This window comes from Sturnira hondurensis, unplaced genomic scaffold, assembly GCF_014824575.4.
Source record: "Sturnira hondurensis isolate 20B ecotype Veracruz unplaced genomic scaffold, ASM1482457v3 Scaffold0017436, whole genome shotgun sequence".
NCBI classification, from domain to species: Eukaryota; Metazoa; Chordata; class Mammalia; order Chiroptera; family Phyllostomidae; genus Sturnira; species Sturnira hondurensis.
The window spans coordinates 4,260,339-4,287,674 of record NW_028090067.1 but is presented as its reverse complement, the minus strand read 5'-3'; the positions used below and the strand labels follow the sequence as shown (position 1 = coordinate 4,287,674).

Sequence of the window (27,336 nt, the reverse complement as noted above, 5' to 3'; positions counted from 1 at the left end):
CGACCCAGACAAACCTGAAGTTGAGTGTTCTAGATGCACAGCACAAAAGCAGCAGTGACAAACTGTAGTGTATCTGAAAAGGGATGATTAAGATGGTGAAAGGTTTGGAAATCACGCCACTTGGTGATTAAACAAACACTTGGAGAAGAAACTAGTTAATGGAAGCAATGAAACTTTAAATCTTCAAATATAGCAGCATTATACACAGTAACCAAGACATGAAAACAACCTCAAGTGTCCTTCAGTGGCTAATTAGATAAAAAAATCTAGTGTGTGTGTGTGTGTGTGTGTGTGTGTACATATAGTGGAATATTACTCAGTCACAAGAAAGGATGAAAAGCTGCCATTGGTGACAACATGAATGGATTTACAGAGTATTAAGCTAAGTGAAACAAGTCAGGCAGAAAAGGACAAGAATCATATGTGGGATATAAAACAGAAAGCAACAAGTGAACAAACAAAACAAACTCACAGACACAGACAATAGAAGGTTACCCAGGGGCAGGAGGGTCATGGGAGGATGAAGAGGGTAAAGGAGGTCAAATATACTGGTAATGGAGGGAGACCAGACTTTCGGTGGCAAGCACAGAATGCATGATATGTTGTAGAATCGTAAGTTTGAAACTTCTATACTGTTATTAACCAATGCTACCCCACCACATTTAATTTTAAAACAATCTTTGAATACCTATCAGGAAAGAAATTGGACCTCTTCTGTAAACTCAGGTAGAATTTAACAGAGGTATCATTGCTGAATAAAACAGTACCAAAAGTGAAAAGGGCTGCTTTCGAGGCTTTCACTAATGGAAGTTCCTGGAAGAGAAACAGGATGACCATTGGACAGATTTGGTGGAGAGGGTTCCTGATAGGGAGAGCAGCTGGGCTCAAGGATCCCTAAGGTCACTTCTGATGCTGAATACCCCATGATCCACGAGGACCCTCACACACTGGACTACCTACAGTAGAGCGACACCACTACAGCCCGTGGTGCTTTGCCTCTGCATTGAAAGGCCTCGGATTGCTGGGGGGGGTTTTGTCCTAATGGCTACTTTTCACATTTCTCCCATCCTCCTTATTATCAGGTTGTCTCAAACTCATTCCTTGTTTTAATCACATTCTAAGTTGTAAGTTCTAATACGCTGTGGCCCAGAAAAACAGCGTGACCAAACTGATTAACGTTGCAGGAATAATTTAAGTGAAGACCTAAAGAGCTCTTCCATGAATAAGATTTTTGGCACACCAACATTTTCCCATCTATTTCAGTTCTTAAAGGCCCTCTGGCTTTCTTCCGAGTTCTCAGTAGTATTCTAGATTTAACTGTCAATTGTGCAGCTTCTAGAAACTGTTATTGAACTTCCATAGATTTGCTAAGCTTTAAAAAAACTAGGAATCATTACTGAAATATTCAAAAACACTTAATCACAGGCAATGATACGCTTATCAAAGATTCTCCTTATGTAAGTAAAAATTTCCTGAATAGTTTCTTTAAAATGAAAAGATAATTTCTGTCTAAATTATGATTGAGTTTAATTTGAATTCAGAACTAAGTTAGACTACCTGACCAAATACAATTGATGAGAATGCTAGTTATTTTTCTCTCCTGCGCTGTTCATATATAAAGTATTGTAAAGGTACAGATTCATTTAGAATGTAGAAAATAATGTTGATTTCACTTCTTTCCTTAATCCCTGTTCTTAGTATAGAGCAATTCAGTCTAAAACATTGAATGAAAGTTTCCTATATACCTAGCAGATATTCTCAATGGAGAACAATGAAGAACATAAGAAAAACCCAATAATGGTTTGTATAGACTAAGGATACAAACTGGCTTACCGTCAAGGAACTTACTGTCATGTTAAAGGGAACAAGAACCAGGGACACAGGCGGTGGTGGGCAAAGTAGCTTTATAGTTGTGACTATGCAACACAGTTTATTCTTGTATTATTTCTTAAATAACATATTGTTTGTATTATTTATCTCATATTTTTTATATTATTGCATATCCTTAATCCCAACCTGCTTGTCTTTTTCCACACAAACAACTGTAAACCCACTTTTACCCATCCTGTGTTACCAAGGCAGGATTGCTGCAGGCAGGAAATGCTTCTGAAACATGCAATGAGAGAAGTAGTTTCCCCTGAATATGCTGCTATATCTTATTATATCAGAAGTTAATAACAAATGTGCATTTTCTCCTTTAAAATTAGCTTTGACCATTAGGTCAATATTGTTGCTAAGAGCTTTTGGCTGTTATAATTCCCTATCATTTATTTGGTTAAAAAAATAATTTGAACAGGTGTTCCAGTGACTCCACTGGGGCCACATCTCTAAGACATGAAGAAAGTCCCAAACATTGGTAATATTTGAAAACGCAAAGTTTTTTTTCTCCTAAAGTGTTCCATGAATTGCAGTCCCATACTCTTTGCCACTTTCCAGTGCTGAACAGGAGAATAATTTTAATGTCTCCCAAGTGGATGATGCTGATCTCACCTCAGTTCCTCTTGGGAGATTTAAGCTTCTTATATGTCCCCAGCTGAGTCATTATAAATAATACCTACATGTGCCCCAAAGCTCTGAATTGTCCTCATCAGTAACACACAAAACTGAATGGTATCTGTGAAGTAGTTAATTTTCTGGAAACCATTCAAAGGCACAAAATAAACACTGCAATAAAATTGCTTTCTACTTAACTTTGTCAATTCCCCCATTAGCGTACATAGAACAATGTTTTCGTAGAACTTCCCCAAACCCTAGACTCAAGTGCTATTTAATCTCCTTCCATAAGCAGCAGCCTTGAGCAATTTATCCACAATTAGTTACTTGTGGTTGCTACTGAATTTTCCCCATAACATTCCGCAACATTATTGTTTCACAGCACAACGCACTCTATAGAATGAAAGGGCTTGGAAGGACCAAGGACGCGCTCTTTGTCTTGTCCCTGTCTGTAGACAGTGATGTTTTTAAACGGCGCACTTGCTAGTCCTGTGATCCTTTTCTTTAAGCACCTTGAGTTTGAATTGGGGAATACCTTTTACGTCAAAACCGGATACACCTCACCTAAGAGTATTGATTGCTTAGCCGAGAGGTCTTCCCAGCCACTTAGCAATTAGTGCGCCCTCGGATGCCTGTGACCCGGGGCTGGGTGGTGGGGGTTTCTTCCTGAGCTCGTGAGACTCCCAGAGAAGAGGTGTCTGGGGTGCGAGGAGAGAGAGAGGGAAGGCTGGTTTTCCCCGGGGATGTGGGAAGTAGGCGCTAGTCTGTTTCGCGGTTTTTTAAGCCCCTTGGCATGCCCTGACCTGAACAAGAAAGTCAACTGCTCTCTGGAATGTTCCGGGAGAAGGTGGGAGACTGCTTCCCCGAGGAGGCCTGTGGGTGCAGGAGGGCACCAGGGTGGGGGGCATGCAGGGAGATGCAGGGCAAACGCTAGGAAGGACACAAGAGAAGCTGGGGTCTGAGGTGACGGGCGCGTGTGGGGGATAAGGCGGGCGGGACCAGCTGGCAGCGAGGCACCGGGGGTGGCCGGTCGGGCCCAGAGATCCCTCCCGGGGCGGTGTTGACGACCCGGCCACGCGGTCTGCACCGCCCCGGCTGTCAAGTGAGCGCAGGGGGGCGGGAGGGCGGGCGGGAGGAAGGGGTGGAGGTGCGAGGGGAGGAGGGCTGGCACCGGAGCGCCGCGGTGTCGATGCAATAAAAATGCATCCCATGGAACTGCCCATGGAGAAGGACGGGACTCAGACGCAGAAGCCAGAGGAGGTGGCAAAAGCCGAGGAGGACGCCCGAGAGACAGCAGCAGCGGCGGCCGGGAAGTGAAAGGTCTCACAAAGTTCAGCAGCAGCTGCTGCGAGCGCCGAGCCCCGGGCTAGCAGCGGAGGAGCCGCAGGACCGCTCAGCCGGGCCGCGCGGCCGGGCCGGCTATGGTCCGGGGGCCCCCCGCCGCCCCCGAGGTGCCCGGACCACACCAGGCCATTGCGCAAGGGTAACCCCTCCGCCCGGCGCGACCCCGGCCCGCGGCTCCCAGCCGCCGGCGACCACTGACTAATCCTGGTGCCCCAGGAGGAGGAAGAAATATAAGAGCCCCGGTTCCTCCCGAGGACTATCGGCGCTTCATCCCACAACCGAGAGGGCTCGGCTCCCTCCCGCACCCGCCCGGCCCCAGTCCTCCCAGCTCCTCCCGAACATGGGGAGCTGCGCGCGGCGGCGGTTGCTGCTGCTGCTGCTGCTGCTCTGGGGCTGCTCCGCGGTGGCCGCAGGTGGGTGGTGACTGCTGCCGGCCCCCCACCCTTCTTCCCTTGCTCCCTCGGTTCCCCACTTCAGGACTCCGGGGTGCAGGGGAGTGCAGTTCGGGAGCGCTGAGCGCAGCTCCCGAGAATGAAATGTGTGGCCATGTTCCGCCTGTTTTCCCCGGTCTCCGCAGTTTAAAATATTGATACTGTTGATTGCTTTTTTTTTTTTTAATTGCGGTACACACGCCCTTGAATATCCTGGGTGCGCCCTGCTGGAGATACGGAGACCTTGGTTTCTTTCTCTGGGCTAGTGAAAAACTGTCTTTCCACTTTGTGAGGGAACAAAGGACCAAGCTCGCCATCCCCCGGCACTTCATGGCCTGAGGAACGATGGGGAGGGGTGGCCCAGCAACCTCGGGCGCGCGTGGGCCGGGGTCGCTCTCTCGGTGAGAGCGATCGCCGCAGTTCCCGACCTCGTGCTGAGTACTAAGAGATCCAGGTAGGGGCACCTGGGGCGGGGTGAATGCGCTCTCACCGGGGCAGTGGCTGGTACGTAGTGAGACCCGGAGCTTGGGACGATAGGGGGTGATCACCTTCCGTTTCGAGAGGCAGGCTGGCCGCCCCTGGGGAATTGGTACCCTGGCCAAGGCTCCGCGGGAGGTCGGAGGCGGGTCTGCTCCCTGTCTCGGTAACTGGACGACCAGCAGAGGCGTCGTCAGATGCGCTTTTCCTCTCACTCCCATCCAGGCTTTCTTGGGCTGCTTGTGGCTAGCCGTTCCTAGCTCGCCCTTTTTTAATTAGGGAGTATCTTCTTCTCCTCTACCTCCCTCTTGGGGGTCACCTGGTTTCCAATTAGATAGAAGTGCAGCTCGGTGTGAGGAGGAAAGAAAGGGAGGGAGTCTTTGGCCCTCCAGTCTTTCCAACTTATCTCGCTTGCTCCAGAAAGGGGAGTATAGGGACGGGCTGGTGGATAGAGAGCATCGCTTTCTTCTTCCCTTCAGTTCCGTCCGCCTTGTCCCCAGAGCCGCTGACACGTAGTAAAAGCCAGGCTCTAGAATCCGCATCCCAAACCAGTCAGACTCATGGGAGCATCCTTGCTATACTTGGCTGATCATTTATTTAGGAATCTCCAAGTGTTTTTGTCCACTCATTATTTATTTGGCTCCAATCTTTTCTGGACTTTTTGTTAGTTTAGAGGCCATTGAAACTGATCCAACACTTTCTTCAAGGAGCCTTAAAGGTCTAATATTTTTACTTTATTTCTTCCTACTTGTGAACCCCCGGCGTGGACTTATGCCTGCTCCCCTAAACACAAAATGAACTTTAATAAACCTTTCTCTTTCCAAACCATGTTATGGCAAAAACATGCAAGCAATCAAGAGGCTGTAAATAAATATCACAAGCCAAGTTTTTCAAGTCAAAAGTACTTGTACGGGCAGTATATGATTTTCCCTGAAATGCCTGGCAGGTGAGTCATAGCACATTGTGTATTTGGGCAATCCTGGCCACGGGCAACCATTGCCCCAGCTAACCAGAGCAGCAGCAAGTGGAGTCCAGGCATGATGCACACTTGAATGTGACATTTAAAGAATATGCCTAAGACATCCCTTCCTTTTGCTTGCAAAGGTCACGTGGGGCTGGTGAGCCTCAGTGTGTGAGATGTCTGTTTTCCTCTAAGCTGTCATTTGGCTCCCCAACAGTGGTACTGTGATAACAGTTCAGAGGTGCTCCCTGTTAAGAAGCACAAACGTTCAATTAGCCAGAATTTGGGGTTTGACTTCCTTTTCTTTCTTTCCCTGTCTGTTTTAACGTTTAAAATAGATGATTTTGCTTACGATATTCATAATTAAAGCAAGAAACCCAAGTTAAAGGATTATAATATGTAGTCAGGATGTTAATAAGTGCATAATGTTTATCATTTTCAGTAATTTTGAAACATTAAAGTCTGTTAGACCTTTGTTTGGCTGGAAGTGCCTGTTTCTTTAAGAAGGTGTTTTAGTTCACAGATAATGTTTAAAGGTGCTGTTGGTGGCAGCCAGTCTATAAACATTCTCCTGTTAAGCAAACAGGTAAGTACTATATAACCTGTCATAGGCAGAAACACTCAAGAGGCAAAGAGCATGTCAAGTAAGCTTTTCTGCCATTTGGCAGTTTAGAGGGGTTTTTTTCTTATTTATATTTATTTAATATTAAAAATAGCTATCGGGCATCTGAGTACCAGTAGTCTCTAGCTTTGCCTCCCAAATGAGATCCTGTATATTAATTAACTACCTCATATTGCTTTTCCTAGGGAATATGTCCCATTATATTTTTGGCTTAAAAATATAATGAATTCTACATTTCCTCCTTAATGCATTCTCATGGTTATGTTAGATAATGTTAAGGACTGAAATTATATTTGAAAGACTAAGGTGGATGATCTCAAAAACATTATTGTTTTGGATATTATTTAAGTCATAGCATTAAAAACAAATATTTATATTTCAAATATAGAGAATGTTTAGAAAGCAAAGTACTTGAAAAGGGTTAGGCCCATTATCTTTACCTCTTGCCCTTTACCATTATGTATTGAGATATTTAATCGGTATACAATGGGATCTCACTTGGGAGGCAAAACTAGAGTCTGTTGGTACTCAGATGCCCAATAGCTATTTTTAAAATCAAGTAAGGTGGTCTTATTTTCTTTCATGTGAATTTTACATATGAACATAAAATGCACATACACACTTGTGTACACAAATGTGGTGTAAATACAGAGTGTTTATTTGTGCTCAAATTTGGTAGGATTTCCTCTTTCCTGAAAGTCTGAAACTCTGTAAGGATAAGTTGACTGTTGAAGATGAACTAGGTGGACAAAAGAGCTTTCCAGATGGGTTTGTCTTGAATAACATATGCTTTCCCTTCCCCAGGACCGAATGGAGTAGCTGGAATGAGTTCCCGCTGTGAACAAGCCTGTAACCCTCAGATGGGAAATTTGGCTTTAGGAAGAAAACTCTGGTCAGACACCACCTGTGGTCGGAACACCACTGAACTGTTCTGCTTCTATAGTGAGAACACTGATCTGACCTGTCGGCAGCCCAAATGTGACAAATGCAATGCTGCTCAGCCTCACCTGGCTCACCTGCCAGCTGCTATGGCAGACTCGTCCTTCAGGTTTCCTCGCACGTGGTGGCAGTCTGCTGAGGATGTGCACAGAGAAAAGATCCAGTTAGACTTGGAAGCTGAATTCTACTTCACTCATCTGATTGTTGTGTTCAAGTCCCCCAGGCCGGCAGCCATGGTGCTGGACCGGTCCCAGGACTTTGGGAAGACATGGAAGCCTTACAAGTACTTTGCAACTAACTGCTCAGCGACTTTTGGCCTGGAAGATGATGTTGTCAAGAAGGGAGCTCTTTGCACTTCCAGATACTCCAGTCCTTTTCCGTGCACTGGAGGAGAGGTAAGGGCACACATTTAACTCTACACTGTAAGTAAGGTAGAAAAATGTTACCAGCCCACATTTTTTTAAAGCATGAGGTATACTTGTAGCAACATGAACGAAATTAGAATTTTTCATGAGCTTTATTTGTCATAAATTATTTCTCACCCTTAGACATGGATGTGTAGTCATTTTCAAGCAGGTTGCCCACCGGCTGGTTTTAAGTCGGAATTCTAAGACTTTTTCTTTTTTCCCCACTATCATCACTGTGCCTTAGAGGTTTTAAACACTAATGATTTCATCAGTTAGACTACTTACTGCACTTCTGAAGGAGCAAGAGTCACTCTGACAGCCTGTTCCTGGAGCCCGGGCTGATTCTTCCTGAAACTGTTAACATAAGTAGGAAGTAAATAAAAATAAAGCCAAGGGAGAAAAAAATCTGTTTGTCAGAAGGATACTTTGTATAACATTGGAGTTTTATTGTTAAGATTACATGAGTGCATAGCAAGCAAATGAAGGTAGGTTTCTTTTTTAAACTGCAACTGTTATTTTTTATACTCAAAGACACATTAACCAGTTTAGGGTCTTGGGTCTATCCTGGGCCCCAGACCATGCCAATTTCATTTTGCAAAAACCTGCAGCCTCCTTAGCCATTAGTCCCTTTTTTGTATAGAATGATTTATCTTTGTTCCATATATCCTTTCCCCTGAGAGGGAAGCAGGTGTTTTTAACTTAAATGGGTGTACCTAATGTACCTCTAGATATATGAAAACATTCAGAGAAAATTGGATGAAAGCAGGTTAAGAGAATGAGATATCTTCAACATGGAGATCGAGATATATTGAATCAAAAAAAAGAGAAGAGAGAATATAATTTTTCTAATTCTGGTTATCAACTGGGGGTGATTTTGTTACCATGCTCCCTCCTGGAGGATATTTGGCAATGTCTGGAGACATTGTTGCTGGGGGGGAGGGACATTGCTGGCATCTAGTGGGTGGAAGCCAGGGATACTGCTAAGCCTACAGTGCACAAACAGCACCCCTCCCATTCCCAGCAAAAAATTACTAGCCAGAAATGTCAATAGCACCAAGGTTAAGAAAGCCAAGACTAGTTGTTACACATGCCTCTAATGCATATACTACAATGGCTACAGAGACTAAGATAAACACTCTTTTAGCAGCTATTTATATTACTATTTGCAGACTTCCCAGATGTTAGTATTTAGTAAACATTTATTGAGCCCCTACTACGTGTCAGGCACTGGGGTCAGTGCTACTAATTCTGACTTTAGTTTTGGGGGGAGGGGTGCTTGCCAGGGGCCTGATGAAAAGGTTGGTTTGGGAACCTCTTCCCTCCACTTCTGTAGTGCATATGGACTTTGCTATATGATTCAGCTATTCCTTCCATGTGTACTTTGAAGACCAAGAATAGTGCCACTGGCACCAGAACCAAAGGATGTGGCACAAACAGCGAATAGTTTTCCATTTTTCTTCATGGTCTCTAAAGTTGGCTTAATATTGTAAACCCATGTGCGCCCTGCCATGATGGGACATTTTTAAAGATAACAGGACAGGAAAGAGATTATGTTAGACTCATTGTTTTTTTATGTGGAGAACACTTTGTGTTGCAAACAAGTGAATGGCTTGAACTCTCAAATTGCTTTGGAATTGATCCACAGGCTGATATCAGCTCCCTACATCTCACTGCTGCTGGGCCATGTGTATCTATGAGGTAGCAAAAGTACAGTTTCAGTAACCAGATGGCAGGCATGGTTGCTTAGCAAACATCACATTGAATGTATTACAATGGCCCAGCAATAACTTAGAGATGACTAAGGTAACAGTTAACCCACAGTGGAAGCACAAATCTTGTCTTTTTAAAAGCCAAACTACTTATTGTCATCAATGGTAACATCAAATTTCCAGCAGACAGAGACCAAAATTTGTTAGTTATTTCCAAGTACAGTCACTTTTTCTATCCAGTTAAAAATTTTCTTCATTATAGTTATTTCAACAGACATATTTCAGTGGCAAGACAAACATCCAGAGCCACCTCCCTCCCTCTACAGTAGTATTTGCAAGGGGACATTAAACCATCAAGGAATCTCTTCCCTTTAGAGGAGAGGTTTGGAATGGATCTGTCCCTCCTGAGATAGAGGACAGAAGAACATTTTCCTTAAAGATAAAGAGCAGAGCAAGCTGCCCTGGAAATGACAATTACCCGCCTCTCCCGTACTGTTCTGGAGTACCAGTTAGTTCTGAGCTATGACTTTATCTTGCAGTGCACCTCTGTATCATCAGTATTCGTCTTTGGAAACTGAGTGATCAGAAAACTAAGCCAATTGATTCAGTGTCAAATAAGTAGTCTCAAATTTCATTTATTGCTTGTTTGTAATATCATAGACCTGTATCTTCCTCCATTCTCTATAAGACTTCTTAGGACTTCTCTAGGTGTTATACTACTATTCAGGCTAAGATAAATATATCGCAGACTTAATTTGTTTCCATTGTTTATTCCAAAGTAGTTCCTTGGGCTTTTAAGGCCTTAGAGAGCCTGTAGCTTCATGTCAAAGAAATCAGATACCTACATTTACAAAATTAAAGGCACCAGTCATCCAAAAAAGGCCAGCTAGCTCAGTTGGTTAGAGCAATGTCCTGATATGCAAAGGTCGAGGGTTTGATCCCTGGTGAGGGCACATACAAGAAGCAACCAATGAATGCACAAATAAATGAAAAAATAAATTTCTCTCTCTTGCTTGCTTTGATCTCCTCTCTCTCTTTTTCTCTTTCACTCCTTCCCTTCCTCTCTGTCTCTAACAAAAATCAATTAAAAAAATGTAGGAGTAGTCCCTGACTGGTGTGCCTCAGTAGATTGAGTGCTGGCTTATGGACCAAAGGGTCGTGGGGTCGATTCCCAGTCAGGGTACATGACTGGGTTTCGGGCCAGGTCCCCCAGTTGGGGGCTCACAAAAGTCAACAGATTGATGTATCTCTCGCACATTGATGTTTCTCTCCTTTCTCTTTCTCCTTCCCCTCCCCTCTTTCTAAAAATAAATAAATAAAATATTTTAACCAAAAAATTCAGGACTACAAAACCAACCCAGAAGAATACTTTTTAAATCAAAGCTAAGTTGGATATATAGAAATTTCCTAAACTGACCAGCAGTTTCCACCAATATGGTAGGGTTATCCTAAAATTCTCCTTTATAGGAGCAGGTCAAGACTCAGAGGTACAAGTGATTTGCCCAAAGACATAGTCAGATCACAGAGGCAGGACTACATCATGTCTTCTTACTCTAAGTCTACTCTTTGTTCCATAAAACTGTGTTCTCTCTTCATAATTGACCCCCAAGAACTGCTAGAAAAGAGATTATACGCTTATCTCTCTCCTTGCTCACTCTTACTTGCTTTGCATTTGGATATGACATGAAGGTAAGAAGAATTTGCCAAACAACATTCCTCGGGGCAGGAATGTCCTCTGAGATATCTGTGGTGTTCTGAGAATAAAGGTTCCATGATCAAACCAGGTTGGGGAATACTGACTGGGTTTAATAAAATTAAACATTTACAAATACATAAATATTCACATTATTTATCCTGTATCTCCAAGTGAGAAATACAGGCTGTAACACTCACAAACTCACTTGTCCATGGAGATCTCTTCTTGTACAACTCCAGTTACTGCCTCTCAGAATTCCAGAGATCCCCAGAACACAACTTAGGAAATGCTGGGGTGGAGGCATAAAATGATCCCAAAAGTTCTGGTAAAAGGCACAACCCAGAGATGCTGTTCAAAGCGTACACAATTTCAGTTATGCAAGATGAGTAAGTTCCAGAGATCTAATGAACAGCAAATATGACTATGGTCAGCAAGACTTTATTGTAAACTTGAAGTTTGCTAAGAGGGTAGATCTTAGTGTTCTCACTACACATGGGCATAAAGTGGTAATTGTTTAGCTGATGGATATGTTAATTAGCTTGAAAGTCATGGTTATTTCTATATATATATTGAAATAATATATAGAGAGAAATAGTATATATATATTTGAGATATATATATCTCAAATGATCAAATTGTATACCTTAAATAAATGAAATTCTTAACTTTCAAATATACCTCAATAATTTTTTAAAGAGGCACAGGCAGGCTTGGTTAGACATCAAGGCCCTCTGTCAATTGGGGCCTTAGTCTCTTATTCAGTTGGAGCAATAGATAATAATCACCTTGAAGCCAAAGATGGTAGGCTAATTAGCCTTTTTTGGGATGCAAAGAAGCACCTAAGATTACCTCTGGAACAGAGAATAGAAGGAAGTGGGGAGATGCAACAAGCCACACAGTCCTCATAGAACTAACAGTTTATCACTGTTTGGCAAACAATATCATTCCAGTAACTCCAATACAACTTTCAAGGAATGGAGTTACCATCTTCTCAGAAGTTAGCATCACTTGCTCCCTGCTCTATTAATTCTTATTAAAAGAACTCTGTTCATATTTGGATGTCAACCAACCAAACTACAGATTTTTTTCTGCAGGACATTATGAATATATAATGTTCAAACAGAGGAGCAGCACAGAGGGGCCACGAACAGGGGGAGGTTGGGTCTCCAATGAAGCACCGGGCAAAGCCGGTTAAAGAGGGTAAGGGCTGCACCAGTCTTATTCAGCTCTGTATTGCCAGCATTTAGCATATTGCTTGGCACTTAGTGAATCTATAACTGAATGAATGAACAAAGAAACGCTATGACAAGCAGGGGTAGAATAGTAGAATATCCTGAAATGAGACAGATGAAATGTAGGGCTTGGGAAGGGGATAAGATTCAGAAACTCTGATTTATGTGGAGAAGCTGAATTGGTAATAATGTGGGGTAAGTTGTGGTTGAGGAAAGGTGATTAATGAAATATCTTTTAAAGAATGTTTATCCATTTATTCACTGAGTAACTTTTTAAGATTTTACTTATTTACCTTTAGAGGGGAAGGGAAGGAGAGAGGGAGAGAAATATCAATGTATGGTTGCCTCTCCTGTGTCCCCTGCTGGGAACTGGCCTGCAACCCAGGAATGTGCCCTCACTGGGAATCGAACTGCAATCCTCTGGTTTGCAGGCCCACACTCAATCCACGGAGCTACACCAGCCAGGGATCACAGAATAATTTTTGAGTTACTATGTGTCTGGTCCCATTCCAGGTGCTGGGGATATAGCAGTGAACCAAAGAGATAAAAATGCCTGTCTCCATGAAGTTTCGGTTTTAGTGTAGGGAAGGGGAAATAGAGAACAAATAGTTGAATAAAATATATGGTATGTCAGAGTGTGATAGTAAATAAGAATTAAGGAGAAAATAAAATAGTGTATGGGTTGGGGAATGTGGCAGGGAAGGGCTTACTGTCTTTAAAACAGATTGAAAGATTTGTGTTTGATGGAACAGACCATGACAAGAACTCGGAGTTCCTGGCAAGTTTTCAGGACAGAACAAAATCTGTAGTCAAGGGTTCCATTCCTTTCCATTTGTAGATATGGGAAAATGAAGTTGTGTGTTTAAGTGACACACGTTGTTAGAAATCCCTCTGGCTAGTGTTTCTTAGAATGAGAGCTTTGGAAAAGGAACCTAAATGTCATCAATGGAAAAGAACATGACTGATGACTAATCTGAAACCTGAAGAAAGTTAAGTGACTTGTCCACAATTACTCAGCTGAAATCTGTATTTCCTGACGTCAAGCCCAGTGCTGTTTGCACTAGGTTAAAGTTCCTTTGTGCCACGCCAGGTAGTGTGAAAGATACAAAAACTGCATACATTCCTTTCCTTCACAGTCCTTACAATGTACTGGGCAAAGGATTAAATGTGATCACTTATGAACTTATTTCCTCCAATATGTAGTACAGGTAATATGCCTTTCACGATCTGAGTATTTGTTTGTTTCTTTAGGCCATTGGAAGGATTGTGTTTTGGTACCTTGTGATAAAGTCAGTATAGCACAAGTATGCAGAAAATTATAAATTACTTAGTAAGGCTTCTGTAGGTATTCACATTTGCAATGTGCTAAGCAGTATTTAAGATTTTTAAACTTAAAAGCTAAAGCAAAGCAACACAGAAGTAGGACTGTTTTCTAAGCACTATTCTTTGGTTAGGTGCTTCTTTCTTCAGTCATTGAAATCTGTTTGCCTATTTCTGTAGCAGCAGAGGCCATAAGTCACAGTGGCAGCTAAAGTCAGTTGAAGTCTTCCCATATGCCAGGCGCCCTGTGAAGTGCACTGCAGCCCTCATTCTCTCAAGAACCCTGTTAGTTGTAGGATCAGACCCATTTTACAGACAAAGACACCGAGACTCACTGAGTCTAAGTGAGTCGTTTGGAATCAAATAAATAATAGCTGATCTGTGCCAAAGCTGGGATTATTAGCTTGCCTTGAAATTGTTTATATGATTAAGCTTTATTATCACTCTAAAATGCCACACAAAAAAAGCCAAACCTCTGCACCTGGCTCACATCCCTAGCAGGCATAAATGTCCAAAATACATTTGTTGAATTGAATTTTATGAAAAGAACTATAACTGTTTGTTAACTGTGTTGGATGTTACACATCTCCTAAGGATTGATCCTTTCAAAGCAGTTGTGATTCAATCATTCTTTCTACAAGTATTTATAAAGTGTCTCCTATGTGCCAGCCACTATTTCAAGAGTTGGGGATACAGAGCAAAAGTTTAAAACTCCTGCCATTGAGGCTACATTCTAAATGTAAGGTGCTGAACAAGGTAAGATATATAGAATGTTAGCTATTGATAAGTGTAAGTAAAAAAAATAATAATAAAGCAGGGAAGGGGGCTAGGAAGTTGGGAGGTGGTTTTGTTTTTTGATTTTTTTAATGTTTAGACAGAATTCTGAGCGAAAGCTTCACTAAGACTTCTGAATGAGGACCTGAAGGAAAGAGAAGTGAGCAGTGAGCACATCTAGTGAAAGAGCAAAGGCCCTGAGGAAGTCTGCCTGGCACCCTCAGGGGGGTGAGGAGGGTGGTACAAAGGCTGAAAGTCAAAGTACAATAGGTTAGGTCAGAGGTCAGAGATCCTGGAGGATGTGGGAGAAACCAGGGGGCCTTGTAAATAGGTGCCTGGGATGGCTCAAATTTACACCTACATCAGTTAAAGCCTATTAATTATGTTTATCATGCCCCTTCATTTTTAAGTGGATCCCAATTTGGGCCATTGGTTATTACAAGTTATTACTATAAGGTCGTTGCTTTTACTCTGAATGATATTGGGAGCCATTTGAAGTTTTAAGCAGAGGGGTGATGTGATCAGTTTATTTTGAATAGGATCACTCTGGCTTGTGTGTTAAGAAAAGACCGAAGTGGGAAGGAGGACGACTAGCTAACATGCTACTGAGATAATTCAGGTTAGATATCATGGTGCATGGACAGCAGGTAGCCTTGGAAATGGTGAAAAGTAGTTGTGTTCTGGCTCTATTTAATGGAGAGAACCGACAGCATTTACTGAGATGTTCGATGTAGAGGATGAGAGGAAAAGAGTAGTAGGGATGGTTTTAGCCTGAGCACCCGGAAGAACAGAATAGCCGTTCACTGAGAGGGAGAGGAGGACTCTTGGGGGAGCGGATCTGTAGAGGGATGCCAAGAGCTCGTGTTTGGACATATAAAGTATGAGTTGCCTATGAGCTAACCAAGTGGAGACACTCGGATAGTAGGTAGTTGGATCTGTGAGTTTAAAGTTCAGAGGAGAGGTTTGGACTAAATATATAAATTCAGTAGTCATCAGTTTAGAGATGATATTTAAAGCTGTAAAACTGGATGAGATCATCAGGGAGTGGGTGTGGATAGGAAAGAGGAAGGTCCAAGCCCTCAGCTCAGGGCAGAATCAAACTGTCATTTCGAAAACACTTGACATTTCCAAGGCTTATACGCAAACCAGTCTCAACAATCTATAGGTCCAACAGTTGTTTAAGCAGCAACATGAATCAAATAACATTGACTTACTGTGGTCAGAACAGTGGGTGTGAATTCTAAAATGACAAGTGAGAGAGAATGCATGAGAGCTGCAATTTGAGGTTTACAGAAGACAAACTAAAACAGAGGAAGAGAAAACACTGGCTAACATGTGATAATGGAAAAGAGAGAGGAAACGATGTAGAAGGAGAAAGTTATCTTTGAAAACACCGTGCTGAAAGAGAAATGCTGAGTTTAGGGGCCTTCAGGTTTTAAGGGCCTCATATTCATTTTATCCTGATTCCTCCAACTTTTCATTTTTTTTTTAGACTCAGAATTCCAACTATAGGAACAATATGTGTTTGAAATGCTCCTAGACCATCACAGTGTCGGAAATGGAATTAAAATATAGCATTGTACCCATTTTTCTCTTAATATGTTGTAAAATTTGATTTGTGGAATGTGACGCAGAGCATCTTGCTGTTTTAATTAATGTTTACTATACTGACATTTAATTGTTCCATTAAGAGGGAGAAGAGAAAATTGACATGTAGAGATCACAGTAGAAGGTGCAGTTACTGTGCTGGGCATTTTGCACACGTCTCACTTTGCCTCTACAAAACATTCTTTTCCTGGACAGTTTGCCTTGTTAACAAACAACAAAACAAAACACCAATCTCTTTCTATATCATATTTCTCTTCTTTTCCTAAACTTCCTGCAACTGACACAGGAGCAGAAGTCTCTCCAGGTGTCAGCTTTGTTTGTTGATGTACACTTTATAATCACAGTTCCTAAAACAAACAAAAAATATGAAAAACATTCAGATGTTTTCTGCATGATGCCATGCTTATTTGAGCTAACACTATTTTTCAGCAGCTACTGAAAAAGACTTTGTTCTAAAATCAGAAAGAGAAAATGTTATCATTTTCATATGCTTCTGCGGTGTTCCCATCTGCGCTTCTTTTCACAGTGTGGTGTTGGATGATGGGGGTTGTTTTGGGATTCTGGAAAACAACTGCCTCATGACATTGCCTCTGGACAAACTGGTGCAATTATTTGGTTCACTTGAATAAACTGCCAAGCTTGTTACTACCTCTCCCTAAGTAAGAACTGTTATTTCAAGTAAATCCAATCCAATTTACCTGCATTTCTAGAGTTGGGAGGAGAAAGTAACTTTGAAGAAAGAGGTTTCAATATTATTTTTAATAAAACACACAAACAAACAAAACTTTTTTAAAAGCCCTCAAATTTGTAAGCTATGTCCCTTTCCTGTTGCCTGAACTTCATTGTAACATAATCCTTCCTTCAAGGAGTCCACAGTTGGATTGAGACTTTTAAATTGTTGTCCTTTAAAGGGTGAGTAGTGGAAGGTAGGAGAAGGAATTCCATGAAAAATGCATATGTATAATGAAAGTAAATCCTTACAATGGGTAGAGAGTATAGAAGTGGCGGGCAGGGGGAGGGAGTGAGATGTGGGCAGTGAGGCTGGTCCTGGAGGCCCAAGTCAGATTACCCAAGGTCTAGTGAGCCAAGGGTTTTGGACTTGATCTGGTGGCTAGGAGAGATCAATCAACAGTTCTCCTGGGTACAGATAACATAATCAGAGCTGTTTTAGAAAGACAACTCAGGGAACAGTCAAAAGATTCTTGAGCAAAACTTATGAGGTTAAATTTAATAGCATTAAACGTAAATTCCTCTTTTAAAAAATCATCTGTACAAGCACTAGAAATGTATGACTTATCAGTTGTTCATGTGAAAAAGACCTGAGGGTTTCAGTTGAGTGTAACTTCAATACAAGTCAACAATATATTGTGACTACCAAAAAAGCTAATGCAACTTGAGGCTACATTGGTAGAAGAGTAATGTCCCAGACAAAGGAGAGAATAGGCCTTCTGTTGTGTTCTCTAGTTGAAGCATAGCTAGAATATTATGTTTGGCCAAGATATTCCTATTCAGAAAAAGCTGAACAGAACTGGTGAGATAAATTAGAGACCTCATTACATAATGAAAAACTTGGGATATTTCACCTATGAGAGAGGATTTATGGATGTTCAGGCATTGCTAGCATTCCTCAGATATTTGGAGAGGGATTAAATGGATGCCGATGCTTTCAGGAAGCAAGAGTATGACCAAAGAAAGACTTTCCTAAAAGCTGGATGTGTCCATAAGACAAAGAGAGCTCCCTTGAGATTTTCATCCATGAAATGTTTCAGCAAAGGCTGAATGATCCCCAGGGAGAGATGTTACAGGGAGGTCTCTGTAATCATGTGCAGATTTAAAGGTTTGTGTCAGGACTCTCTCATGTCTCACTCACCTCTGAATGCATAGATTATGCCACAGAATGAGTAAACAACTGAAAAAAATCCTTTGCATCCAAATTACTTAGCTAGTCATGACAGTCTTCCTGCTAGGTAGGCAGAAGCCCTCACTTTTGGTATAATCTTTTTTATGAGATATCATTTCTTGCAAGGCGAGTGGTCCTTTTTCATAACTATTGAACATAAGGAAGTCACTTAACTGACAAAGAAAGGGGAGGCAGGGAAACAAGGAATGAGTCCCTTTTCTCTGAGTTCCTGTCTTGCATTAATACCTGACAAGTTGTTGATAGCTCGTAGTATTACTGGGTAGCATCATGTGGGAGGTGGGGTCCCACGTCTGGTCATCACTGTGCTGGTGGTTCTGTCTCTGAGCTGGTCCTCATCTCCACTGTCACCATTCCACTTCGAGCTCCGTTGTCTCACACTCGAGCCTCTCAAGTAGCCTAAGTGGCTCCTTAATGTAGGGGTCTTGGATTCTTTGTTTGTAAATTGAATCAGTATCAAAAGAGTAAGATAAGGCATAGACATGTGTTTATAAATGGCTAACTACTATATAAATGCTAATTGTCATTCATAATATAATTCAATTACATCATTGGTGAAGTTGACATGCTAACACTGGTCAACTGTCCATGTTTACATTACTATGCATTACTATCTAATGCATGCAGGGACATGAAGTTGGACAGTGAAGAAGGCTGATAGGGAAAAATTGATTCATTTGAAATACAGTGTTGGAGGAGAGATCTGTGGACACCCTGGGCTGCCAGAGAGATGAACAAGTGAGATTTAGATCAGATTTGGCCTCAAATATCTCTGGAAACAAAAATGACAAAATGAACCTCTCCCACTTCAGGCACATCCTGAGAAGGCAGGGTTCTTTGGAAAAGACAACAATGCTGGAAAAGTAGAAGGCAGCAGGAAAAGAGGAGACCAAATATGAGATGGGTTGACTCCATCAAAGAAGCCACAGGCAGGAGTGTATAGGAGCCAAGCAGGGCTGCTGAGGACAGGACAGTGTGGACACCTGGGTCTCCAGGACTTGGAGTTGAGGACATGTAATTCACACACATATCCAAGAGCGACAAGAGTCTACATTTTTTCTTAGTGCTTTTGGACACTTACTTAGAGAGGTCTTAGTCATTTAATAGTTGATAACATTAACAGAAGGAATTATATACTTTTTATGAAAGCAGTAGCCCAGGCATCTTCATAGAAAGGCAAAAATAAGCTGGAAGGAGTTAGATTTAGAGAAAATGAACAAGTCATATATACAAAGGACAAGTCATGTCTCTTGACGCCATATTTAGTCCTACGTATCTACTTGTGACTCTACAAATTCTTTTTAAACTATACTATGAATGTTAAGTACTAGATAAGGAAAAAAGTTTTTAACGATATTTTTAGATGGCAATGTTGTGATACAAGTATGAACCTAAAGCAACATTTCTTATCAAAACTGAAAAAAAAAATGTAGCCACCCACATCTTGTTGGCATTTCAGACTCAGGGAGGAATTCCCAAGTGACTCAAGTGAGTAGTTCCTCTGTAGTGAACTTAAAGTGAGCAAGCAGAGTTTGGATTCTGGCCCTCATCTGGATTCCCTATTCTTTCTTCAGGAATAGATGATACTCCTTGTGATTTCTGTGGCAGGTTGTTGTTGAGATTAATACTCTTTTAAAATAATGTGCTTGAAAAAGTCTCTTTGAGGCCCTGTTCAAGTTAGTAAGATTATCAACTTGAAATTCTGCAACTATAACTCTCAAGCACCTTCTTATCACAGAACTTGCACCAGGCACATATGGAAATTCATGGCTGGGAGTTCAGTGATGTGCTATTTCTGCTCCTTTCTAGCTTTCTTTCTCTAAAAGCCCACTTACAGCATTTAACTACTTCCGTATGGTAGAGCAGGTGCTTTGAGTGGAACCAGGAAGATATGTTCCCTCTGAAGCTGTCCCTGGTACTGTGGCCCTCAAAGGCCATTTTAAATCTCCTAGTCAATTTCCAGCCAGTTATTTTACTCACTTCATTGGTAGGAGAGGGACCCCGCTTGGTATCACAGGTAGCTACTGAATATCTAGACTGCTGCCAGCTCCCCACCTCGCCCCACCCATTTGTTACCTCAGCCTTTCCTGTCAGGTTGCCTGTCGGTTTAGCTGGCATGTAACCAGAAATATTATTTTCTCATGAACTAAATAATACAATGACAGATGTTATGGAAATATGCAGATAATATCACAACATTCTATTCAGATGTAGAAGTAACTCTTTCATCCCCTTCTCCACTTCCGAAAATAATGACATTAGAACTGCAATCATGCCTTCCTGTCTTACCACGATTAGAGAGGAGTGCTCAAGAGGCTACGTAACTGGTATTCTCAGAGACACAGTTTGTTTTTTCTAGTTCCCTGTCTCCACTCATCAACTCCATTTTTTCCTAAACTGCTGCACTGAAAACACTGTAGGTCTTTTAAAACCTGAATATTCTCTACATTACAGAAAAATCTTTGAAATACATTTGAATTAAAAAAAATAAACTTAGCCCTGGTCCATGTGACTCAGTTGGTTGGAACATCATCCCATACACCAGAAGATCATGGGTTTGATTCCTGGTCAGGGCACATGGGTTTGATACCTAGGTTGCAGGTTTGGTCCCTGGTTGGGGTGTGTATGGGAGGCAACTGATTGATGTTTCTCTCTCACATAGATGTTTCTGTCTCTCTCAAACCAATAAATATAACCTTGGGTGAGGATTTTAAAAAAGAGAAATGTTTACTGTATGCCATCCACGTATTAAATATTGTGTCAAACACAATATAAAGACCCACCACAATAAAATCCTTCTTTAAAACAAAAAAATAAAATTAGGAAAAGAGATGTTCAGAGATTAGAGTTTGTTTGACATCTTAGAGAGGAAAATGTCTGGAAAATATTGTCATCAGTAACTTGTGCACAGAAATAAAACAGGTCATTTGCCACTCAGTCAGAGTGGTAGGTGGTCTAGAAATTATGTAAAGTGATACACGGTAGATATTTTACTTGGAGAATGAAAGTTAAGTTGATGGCTGACTTTAAATGTGTGAAGGACTCCTTATTTAGGATAAGATAAACATATTTTGTGTAGCTCCGAGGCCAGTATCAGAAATTGCAGAGGACAGATCCTAGCTCAGCACAGAGGAGCTTTCCTATAATTAGAATCATCACAAACTGAAACATGCTGGCTGATGAGGGTGTGGAATCCAGCAGAGAATGAATTAGCTAGTCTAGTGGAATTTCCCGCATTGAGAAATTTGGGTTAAGGAGCCTTATGTTCTCTTCTGATTTTTAAGAGCATTTTGAGCTATTTTCTAATGCCACTTTGACAGAGCTTAATTTTCAAGAGTTAGGGGACAACTGAAATCTGTGCATATTGTTGATTTTTTATTCAGTTTTGTATCCAGAGTACCTACCAGAGTGCCTAATATGAAGTAATGATTGAATTAATAAATAAATGATGTAGTAAGTAAATGATAAGAATTCCATTATTAAAAAGTTTAATGTCACATAGACCCAGAATGTTACCTTATTTAATCACAGCTTTGTCATCATTTAGAAACAAAAATGACACTGATGATAAGAGATATAATTAGAATTTATATTAGTCAAGTTTGCAAACTCTTCAGGTTGAAAATGCCTTTTTATCATGTAAAGTATAAGAAAGAAACACTTTTAGAAACTGAAAAGAGATTTAATTTGTTTCTCTTTGGAGGTTAGGATTTCTATTATGGGCTTTCTTGCTTTGTTAGCCCAATGACTTAAACATTCTTAAAAAAATTCTGCACTTCCAGCTTGTCTCTATATAACCTGTACTCTGGAACAGAAGAAAACATAAACAAATCTTATAGTATTTACTATTTTATGTCTTTATGAATCCTATAAATTAGGCTACCAGTCTTTCAGTTGAACTGATTGTAGTTCACTAAATAAAGTCAAAGTGGAGAAAAAGAGTATCTACTTTTTAGTTCTTAAGCCAGTTACTGGCTTTTATTTCTACCAAGCCTTTTCTTATAATTCAGCTTTAGCTTCTCTCCCTTAATTCATCTCTTGCAACTAATCCTTATATCTCAGATCAGAAGTTAATGGGAAAAGGTAAATGAGATTCATGTCTACTGGGAAAACTTTTCTTGATGGTGATCAATCCATCTTGAAGGTCTCCTACAAGTGAAGGACACAGTGGCCCTGCCCTCCCTAGAACAACAGTAACAGCAAATATTTGTCTGTGGTTTAGGGAAAGTTGGGAGGCCCCTTTGAAGTCCATTTGTTTGGTAGCCAAGATGTCCTCACCAGGGTAACAGTGGTTAAAGTTTGATATTTTTAAAAAAACTTTAATCAAGACATTTTGGTTGCTCCTGATTAAGTGTCCTAAATTAAAAGATGAACGTACATTCTAGTTAGGTTTGCATTATGGAAATCCCTCAATAGGGACACACATGTTCAACAAGAAAGCTAGCTTTAAAGTCAAACTGCAGTAATTCTCCCTGAAATCCAGGGGGTATGTCGTTCCAAGACCCCCAGTGGAGTCCCAAAACTACAGATGGTACTGAGCCCTATATATACTGTGGCTTTCCTTATACATGCATACCTAGAATAAAGTTAAACTATTCTTGTACTTTGGGACCATTATTAAGTAAAATGATGGTTACTTGAACACAAATGATGGTTACTTGAACACAAATACTGCAATATCAAGACAATTGATCTGATAACCTAGATGGCCACTGAGTGGCCACTGAGGGCAGGGAACATATACAGTGTAGACACACTGCATCCCTGGGAGGGACGGAGAGGGATGGAACAAGATTTCATCATGCTACTCAGAAAACCATGCAGTTTAAAACTCATGGATTGTTTGTTTCTGGAATGTTGCATTTTCACACTATGGTTGACCATGGGTAAGATAAACCGAGGAGAAAGAAACTATGGATAAGGGGAAACTGCTGTAATTGCCAACTATGGTTTTCTATGGCATCCAGACAGTGAAACTGTTTTATGTATATATACATTTCGTAAGGAAGATTGAGGGGATAAATAGAGGTGAATAAAACCATTTTAAAGCCTTTACTGTGAAGAAATAGCAGAGGCTTTAGCACAGTGGATAATTTTACTGGCATTTGGTCTTGTTAGATTTTAAGAGTTGTCTTACTCTTAAAGAAGAAGATTTAAAAAAAGAACTGTGTTTACAGAAATGAAGATACATTAGGTAGACTTAGAGAATTCTTCTGATGTTAACAATTGAGTATTCATGATTTCTTTTTTTCTAATGTGACTGGGTTTTGTAGGCCAATAGGGGGTCCAAGGATGACTTGTTAGTGCATTTTTTTAAAGTAATATCTCTATTGTCCTGAGGGAGGAAAACTCACTTTTACTATATACATAATTTTACATTATTTTACATTCTGCATTAAAATACCTTGATATTATAGGTAAGTGCCTGAGGCAGAGAAGAGTGTAAATAGCTTTGTTCTGATCATGTTGAAAGATAACAGGGCCAGAATGAAATTCTAGGAACTTTTTTTTAAAGATTTTATTTATTTGTCTTTAGAGGGGAAGGGAAGGAGAGAAACATCAATGTATGGTTGCCTCTCGTGAGTCCCCTGCTGGCAACTGGCCTGCAACCCAGTCATGTGCCCCGACTGGGAATTGAACCGCGATCGTGTGGTTCACGGGCCCGAGCTCAATCTGCTGAGCTATACCAGCCAGGGCAAGGGAACTTTTAATTCAATAAGTGAAATAACCACTCAGAGCTGTTGTAATTTCATCTACTTTGAAAAAAAAAGATATCTTCCACACTGTAATACTTAAATACTGAGTATGGTCCAAATACAACAAATTATATAGAAAGCAATTTTATTTGCTCAAGGGAAAAATCTCAAGAAGAATCCTCTACCCTTTAGGGAGGAAGGGGAGATGGGTAGGGAAGGAATAAGAAAGAAAGAATAATTACATTTCATATTCAAACTGATCTTAAAATCAGATAGCTTTTTCCTTTTGTCTCATTTCTGACACTCCATAAGTTACAACATGTTATCAATTTGAAATGGGATTTCTGTTTCTGCTAGTGAAAGGATTAACTGCTATAGTAATTACCTTCCCACATTAAAAAACTAGAAAATCAGAAAGCCAGAAAAAAAATGTGATACAATTGTTTCAGACATTGGACAGCAGGCAGCCTAAACACTGATTTCTGAGAGGGGAAACAGACACAGTGAGCCCGCCCTCAGACTTCCTGCTTACTGATCTGCGTTTCTGAACCACAGCATGGGGAGGGAAACCCAGACCCTGATGACTCACTGACTTGACGATACAACATGTGACCTTTTGTGTTGGCTTCATTCACTTAGTATAATGTTTTCAAGGTTCATTCATATTGTAGCATGTATCAGTACTTTATTCCTTTTTATGGCTGGACAATATCTCATTGTATGAGTGTACCGCATTTTGTTCATTCACTCATCCATTGACGGACATTGGGTTGTTTCCACTTCTGGGCTACTGTGAACATTCACGTACAAGATTTTGTGTGGACATAGGTTTTCAGTTCACTTGGGTATGTACTGATGAGAATTGCTGGCTCATATGGTAACTATATTAAACATTTTTTAGAAACTGCCAGACCGTTTTCCACAGCAGCAGCACCATTTTACATTCCCACCAGCAATGTATGAAGGTTCTGATTTCTCCATGTGCTCACTAACAACTGTTATTACATGTTTCTGATTACAGTCATCACTGTGCATGTGAAGTGGTGTCTCACTGGGGTTTTGATTCACATTTCCCTAATGACTAAGGATGTCAAGCATTTTTTCATGTGCTTATTGGCCATTTCCAAAACTTCGAGAAATGTCTGTTCAAGCCTTTGCCCATTTTTAAATTAGTTTCTTTTCTTAGCATTCTATGGATAAATGTGACATAAAGATAATGAAGATTAGAATTAGATACATGGGGTTTCTAATTCCAGGTCTCAATAATCTCGGATAAATTCCTTAATAACAAAATATATTTTCCTACCTTTAAAATAAAGATAATAATGTGGGCCCCATGTGTTTGTTCAAGGATTAGAACAGAAAATGTATATAGATGTGTGATACAGTCAATCAAGAACAATCATTATTAATGTTATAACATTATTACCTGAAATGAACCTCTTATTTTCATTTAGTTTTAAAATATTTTGATCTATTTATATTTAGAGAGAGGAAGGGAGGGAGAAATACAAGGAAACATCGATGTATGAGAGATAGATCGATCAGTTGCCTCCACACACCCCCAACGGGGGACCTGCCTTGCAACTCAAGCATGTGCCCTGATTGGAGATTGAACTGGTAACTCTTTGGTTCACAGGCAAGCACTCAATCCAGTGAGCCACACCAGCCAGGGGTGAATCTTTTATTTTTAAAATGCCATCAATTAATTCATTCATATATTGACCCAGTGGGGTTTTTTTTCACCATTATGAGAGACATAAAAATTTTTTTTAATTTTTTCAGTTGCAGTTGATATACAATATTACATTAGTTTTAGGTATATAACATAGTGACTAGACATTTATATAACTTATCAAGTAATCACCCTGATAAGTCTAGTATCCATCTGACATCATACATAGTTATTACAATATTACTGACTGTAGTCCCTATGCTGTACTGTATATTCCCATGATTGGTTTTATTTCAGGTAATCTGTACGTCATAATCCCTTCCTCTTTTTCATCCACCCCCCTCTTATCTGGAAACCATCAGTTTGTTCTCTGTATCTATGAGTTTGTTTCTGGATTGTTTGGTTCTTTGTTTTGGTTTTTAGATTCCACACATAAGTGAAATCATATGGCATTTCTTGGTTTGATTTATTTCACTAACATAATATCCTCTAGTTCCATCCATGTTGTCACAAATAGCAAGATTTCATTCTTTTTTTGGCTGAATAATATTTCTTTATATATGTACCCCCTGTTCTTTATTTGTTTATCAACAGACACTTAGGCTGCTTCATACCTTGGCTATTGTAAACAAAGCTGCAGTAAACTTAGGGTGCATCTGTCTTTTCAAATTAGTTTTTTGGATTTCTATAAAGTAAAACTTAGCCCTTTGTACTTTGTTTTTGTTCTGATAGTCATTTCTTTTTCCTCCCACAAATGGGTGTTCTGCCCCCCCTGCCCCCACTGCCTATAACATGCTTCAGGCTTTCCTCTTTGCCAGATTTATTCTCCTGAAAGGAAGTTCTGATCATTTAACTGCCCTGAAGACCAGCATAAGACTTTTGATTAGACTATAATTAAACAAAGTCAGCTGTGATGTAATGGTAATAGTACTGAACTTGGATCTAATACCTTGGTTCCAAATAGTAGCTCTGCTACTTATGAGCTAGGTAACTCTAGACAAGTCAATTAGCATCTTTTCAGAGATTCTGTATCTGAGAAATGTGAATGAATAATAACACACCATAGGTATGTTAATATGAAATAATAATAATAATAATAAAGCAATTTGTAAAATGCAAATCACTAAGCATGAGTATAATCTTCTAACAAATATGTGTTTATTCTTATATGTGCCAAGCATTAGCTATACACCAGTGGACAAATAGACCAGGCCTTCTGCCCTCAGGGAGCTCACAGTATAGAGAGGAATATAAGCAATTAAAAGAGATATGATAAGTTCTACGTCTGGAGGAAGTAACAGGTGACTGAGGTAGCACATAGGAAGAACAGCTAATCTAAGCTAAAAGTGGAGAGGAATGATGAGGAAAGCTTTCTGAATGAAATGACATCTAAGATGACATCTAAACAAGTTGAATTGGCCAAATAAAAGGGTGGGAAAGTGAGTGGCAATGGCAAAGAGGTGTGAAAGGTATTCCAGGCAGTGGGAACAGCATGGGCAAAAGGTAGACAGACCATGGAGCTTTCTAGGAACAGAGAAGAGTTCAGTATGACTGCAGTACAAAGAGGGAGTAAGAGTTGGAAGGAATGGGAGTGATCACACAGAGACAGTGCAGGCAATTTTCAGCACAGGTCAAGCAAACAGAGGTATCAATGATTCAAACTGCACCAAGCATGGTGATAAGAAACAGGTGATCAATATTGAGAAGCTGCTCATGTAGACAATCAACGTCTGTCTTCTAGCCACTGTATTACATTCACTGATAGGGCTCTGCCCCAAAGATGGGAGTGTGGCAAAAAAAACAGGGCAGAACCCAAGTAAAAACTGTTCACAACCCAATTTTATCTATAAACAGCATTGGTTTTCAAGGCATTTCTACATGTGGTAGCTTTTTAAAAACCTTCATTGCATCTTTGTGAGCCAAGCAGGTACCATTACTTTTATCAAGGGTACAATTAGGCACATCTATTAATAGAATAGAGGTGGCACAGTTAGTCTACCCATTGATTATTAGGGTGACAAGTAGAGGTGGGAT

The 27,336-nt window shown here is 40.5% G+C and overlaps 1 protein-coding gene across 2 annotated transcripts in view; it reads left to right on the top strand.

The window, feature by feature from the left end:
• Nucleotides 1-3,645: 3,645 nt before the first annotated feature.
• The window catches only part of NTN4 (netrin 4), a 97,118-nt gene continuing 73,427 nt past the window's right edge, over nucleotides 3,646-27,336 (top strand). For both annotated transcript variants that reach the window (XM_037068164.1, XM_037068163.1), the window contains exons 1-2: nucleotides 3,646-4,250; nucleotides 7,133-7,662. In XM_037068164.1, the coding sequence (XP_036924059.1) occupies nucleotides 4,178-4,250; nucleotides 7,133-7,662 (603 nt within the window). In that variant the 5' untranslated portion in view covers nucleotides 3,646-4,177. The remainder of the gene's footprint in view (nucleotides 4,251-7,132; nucleotides 7,663-27,336) is intronic.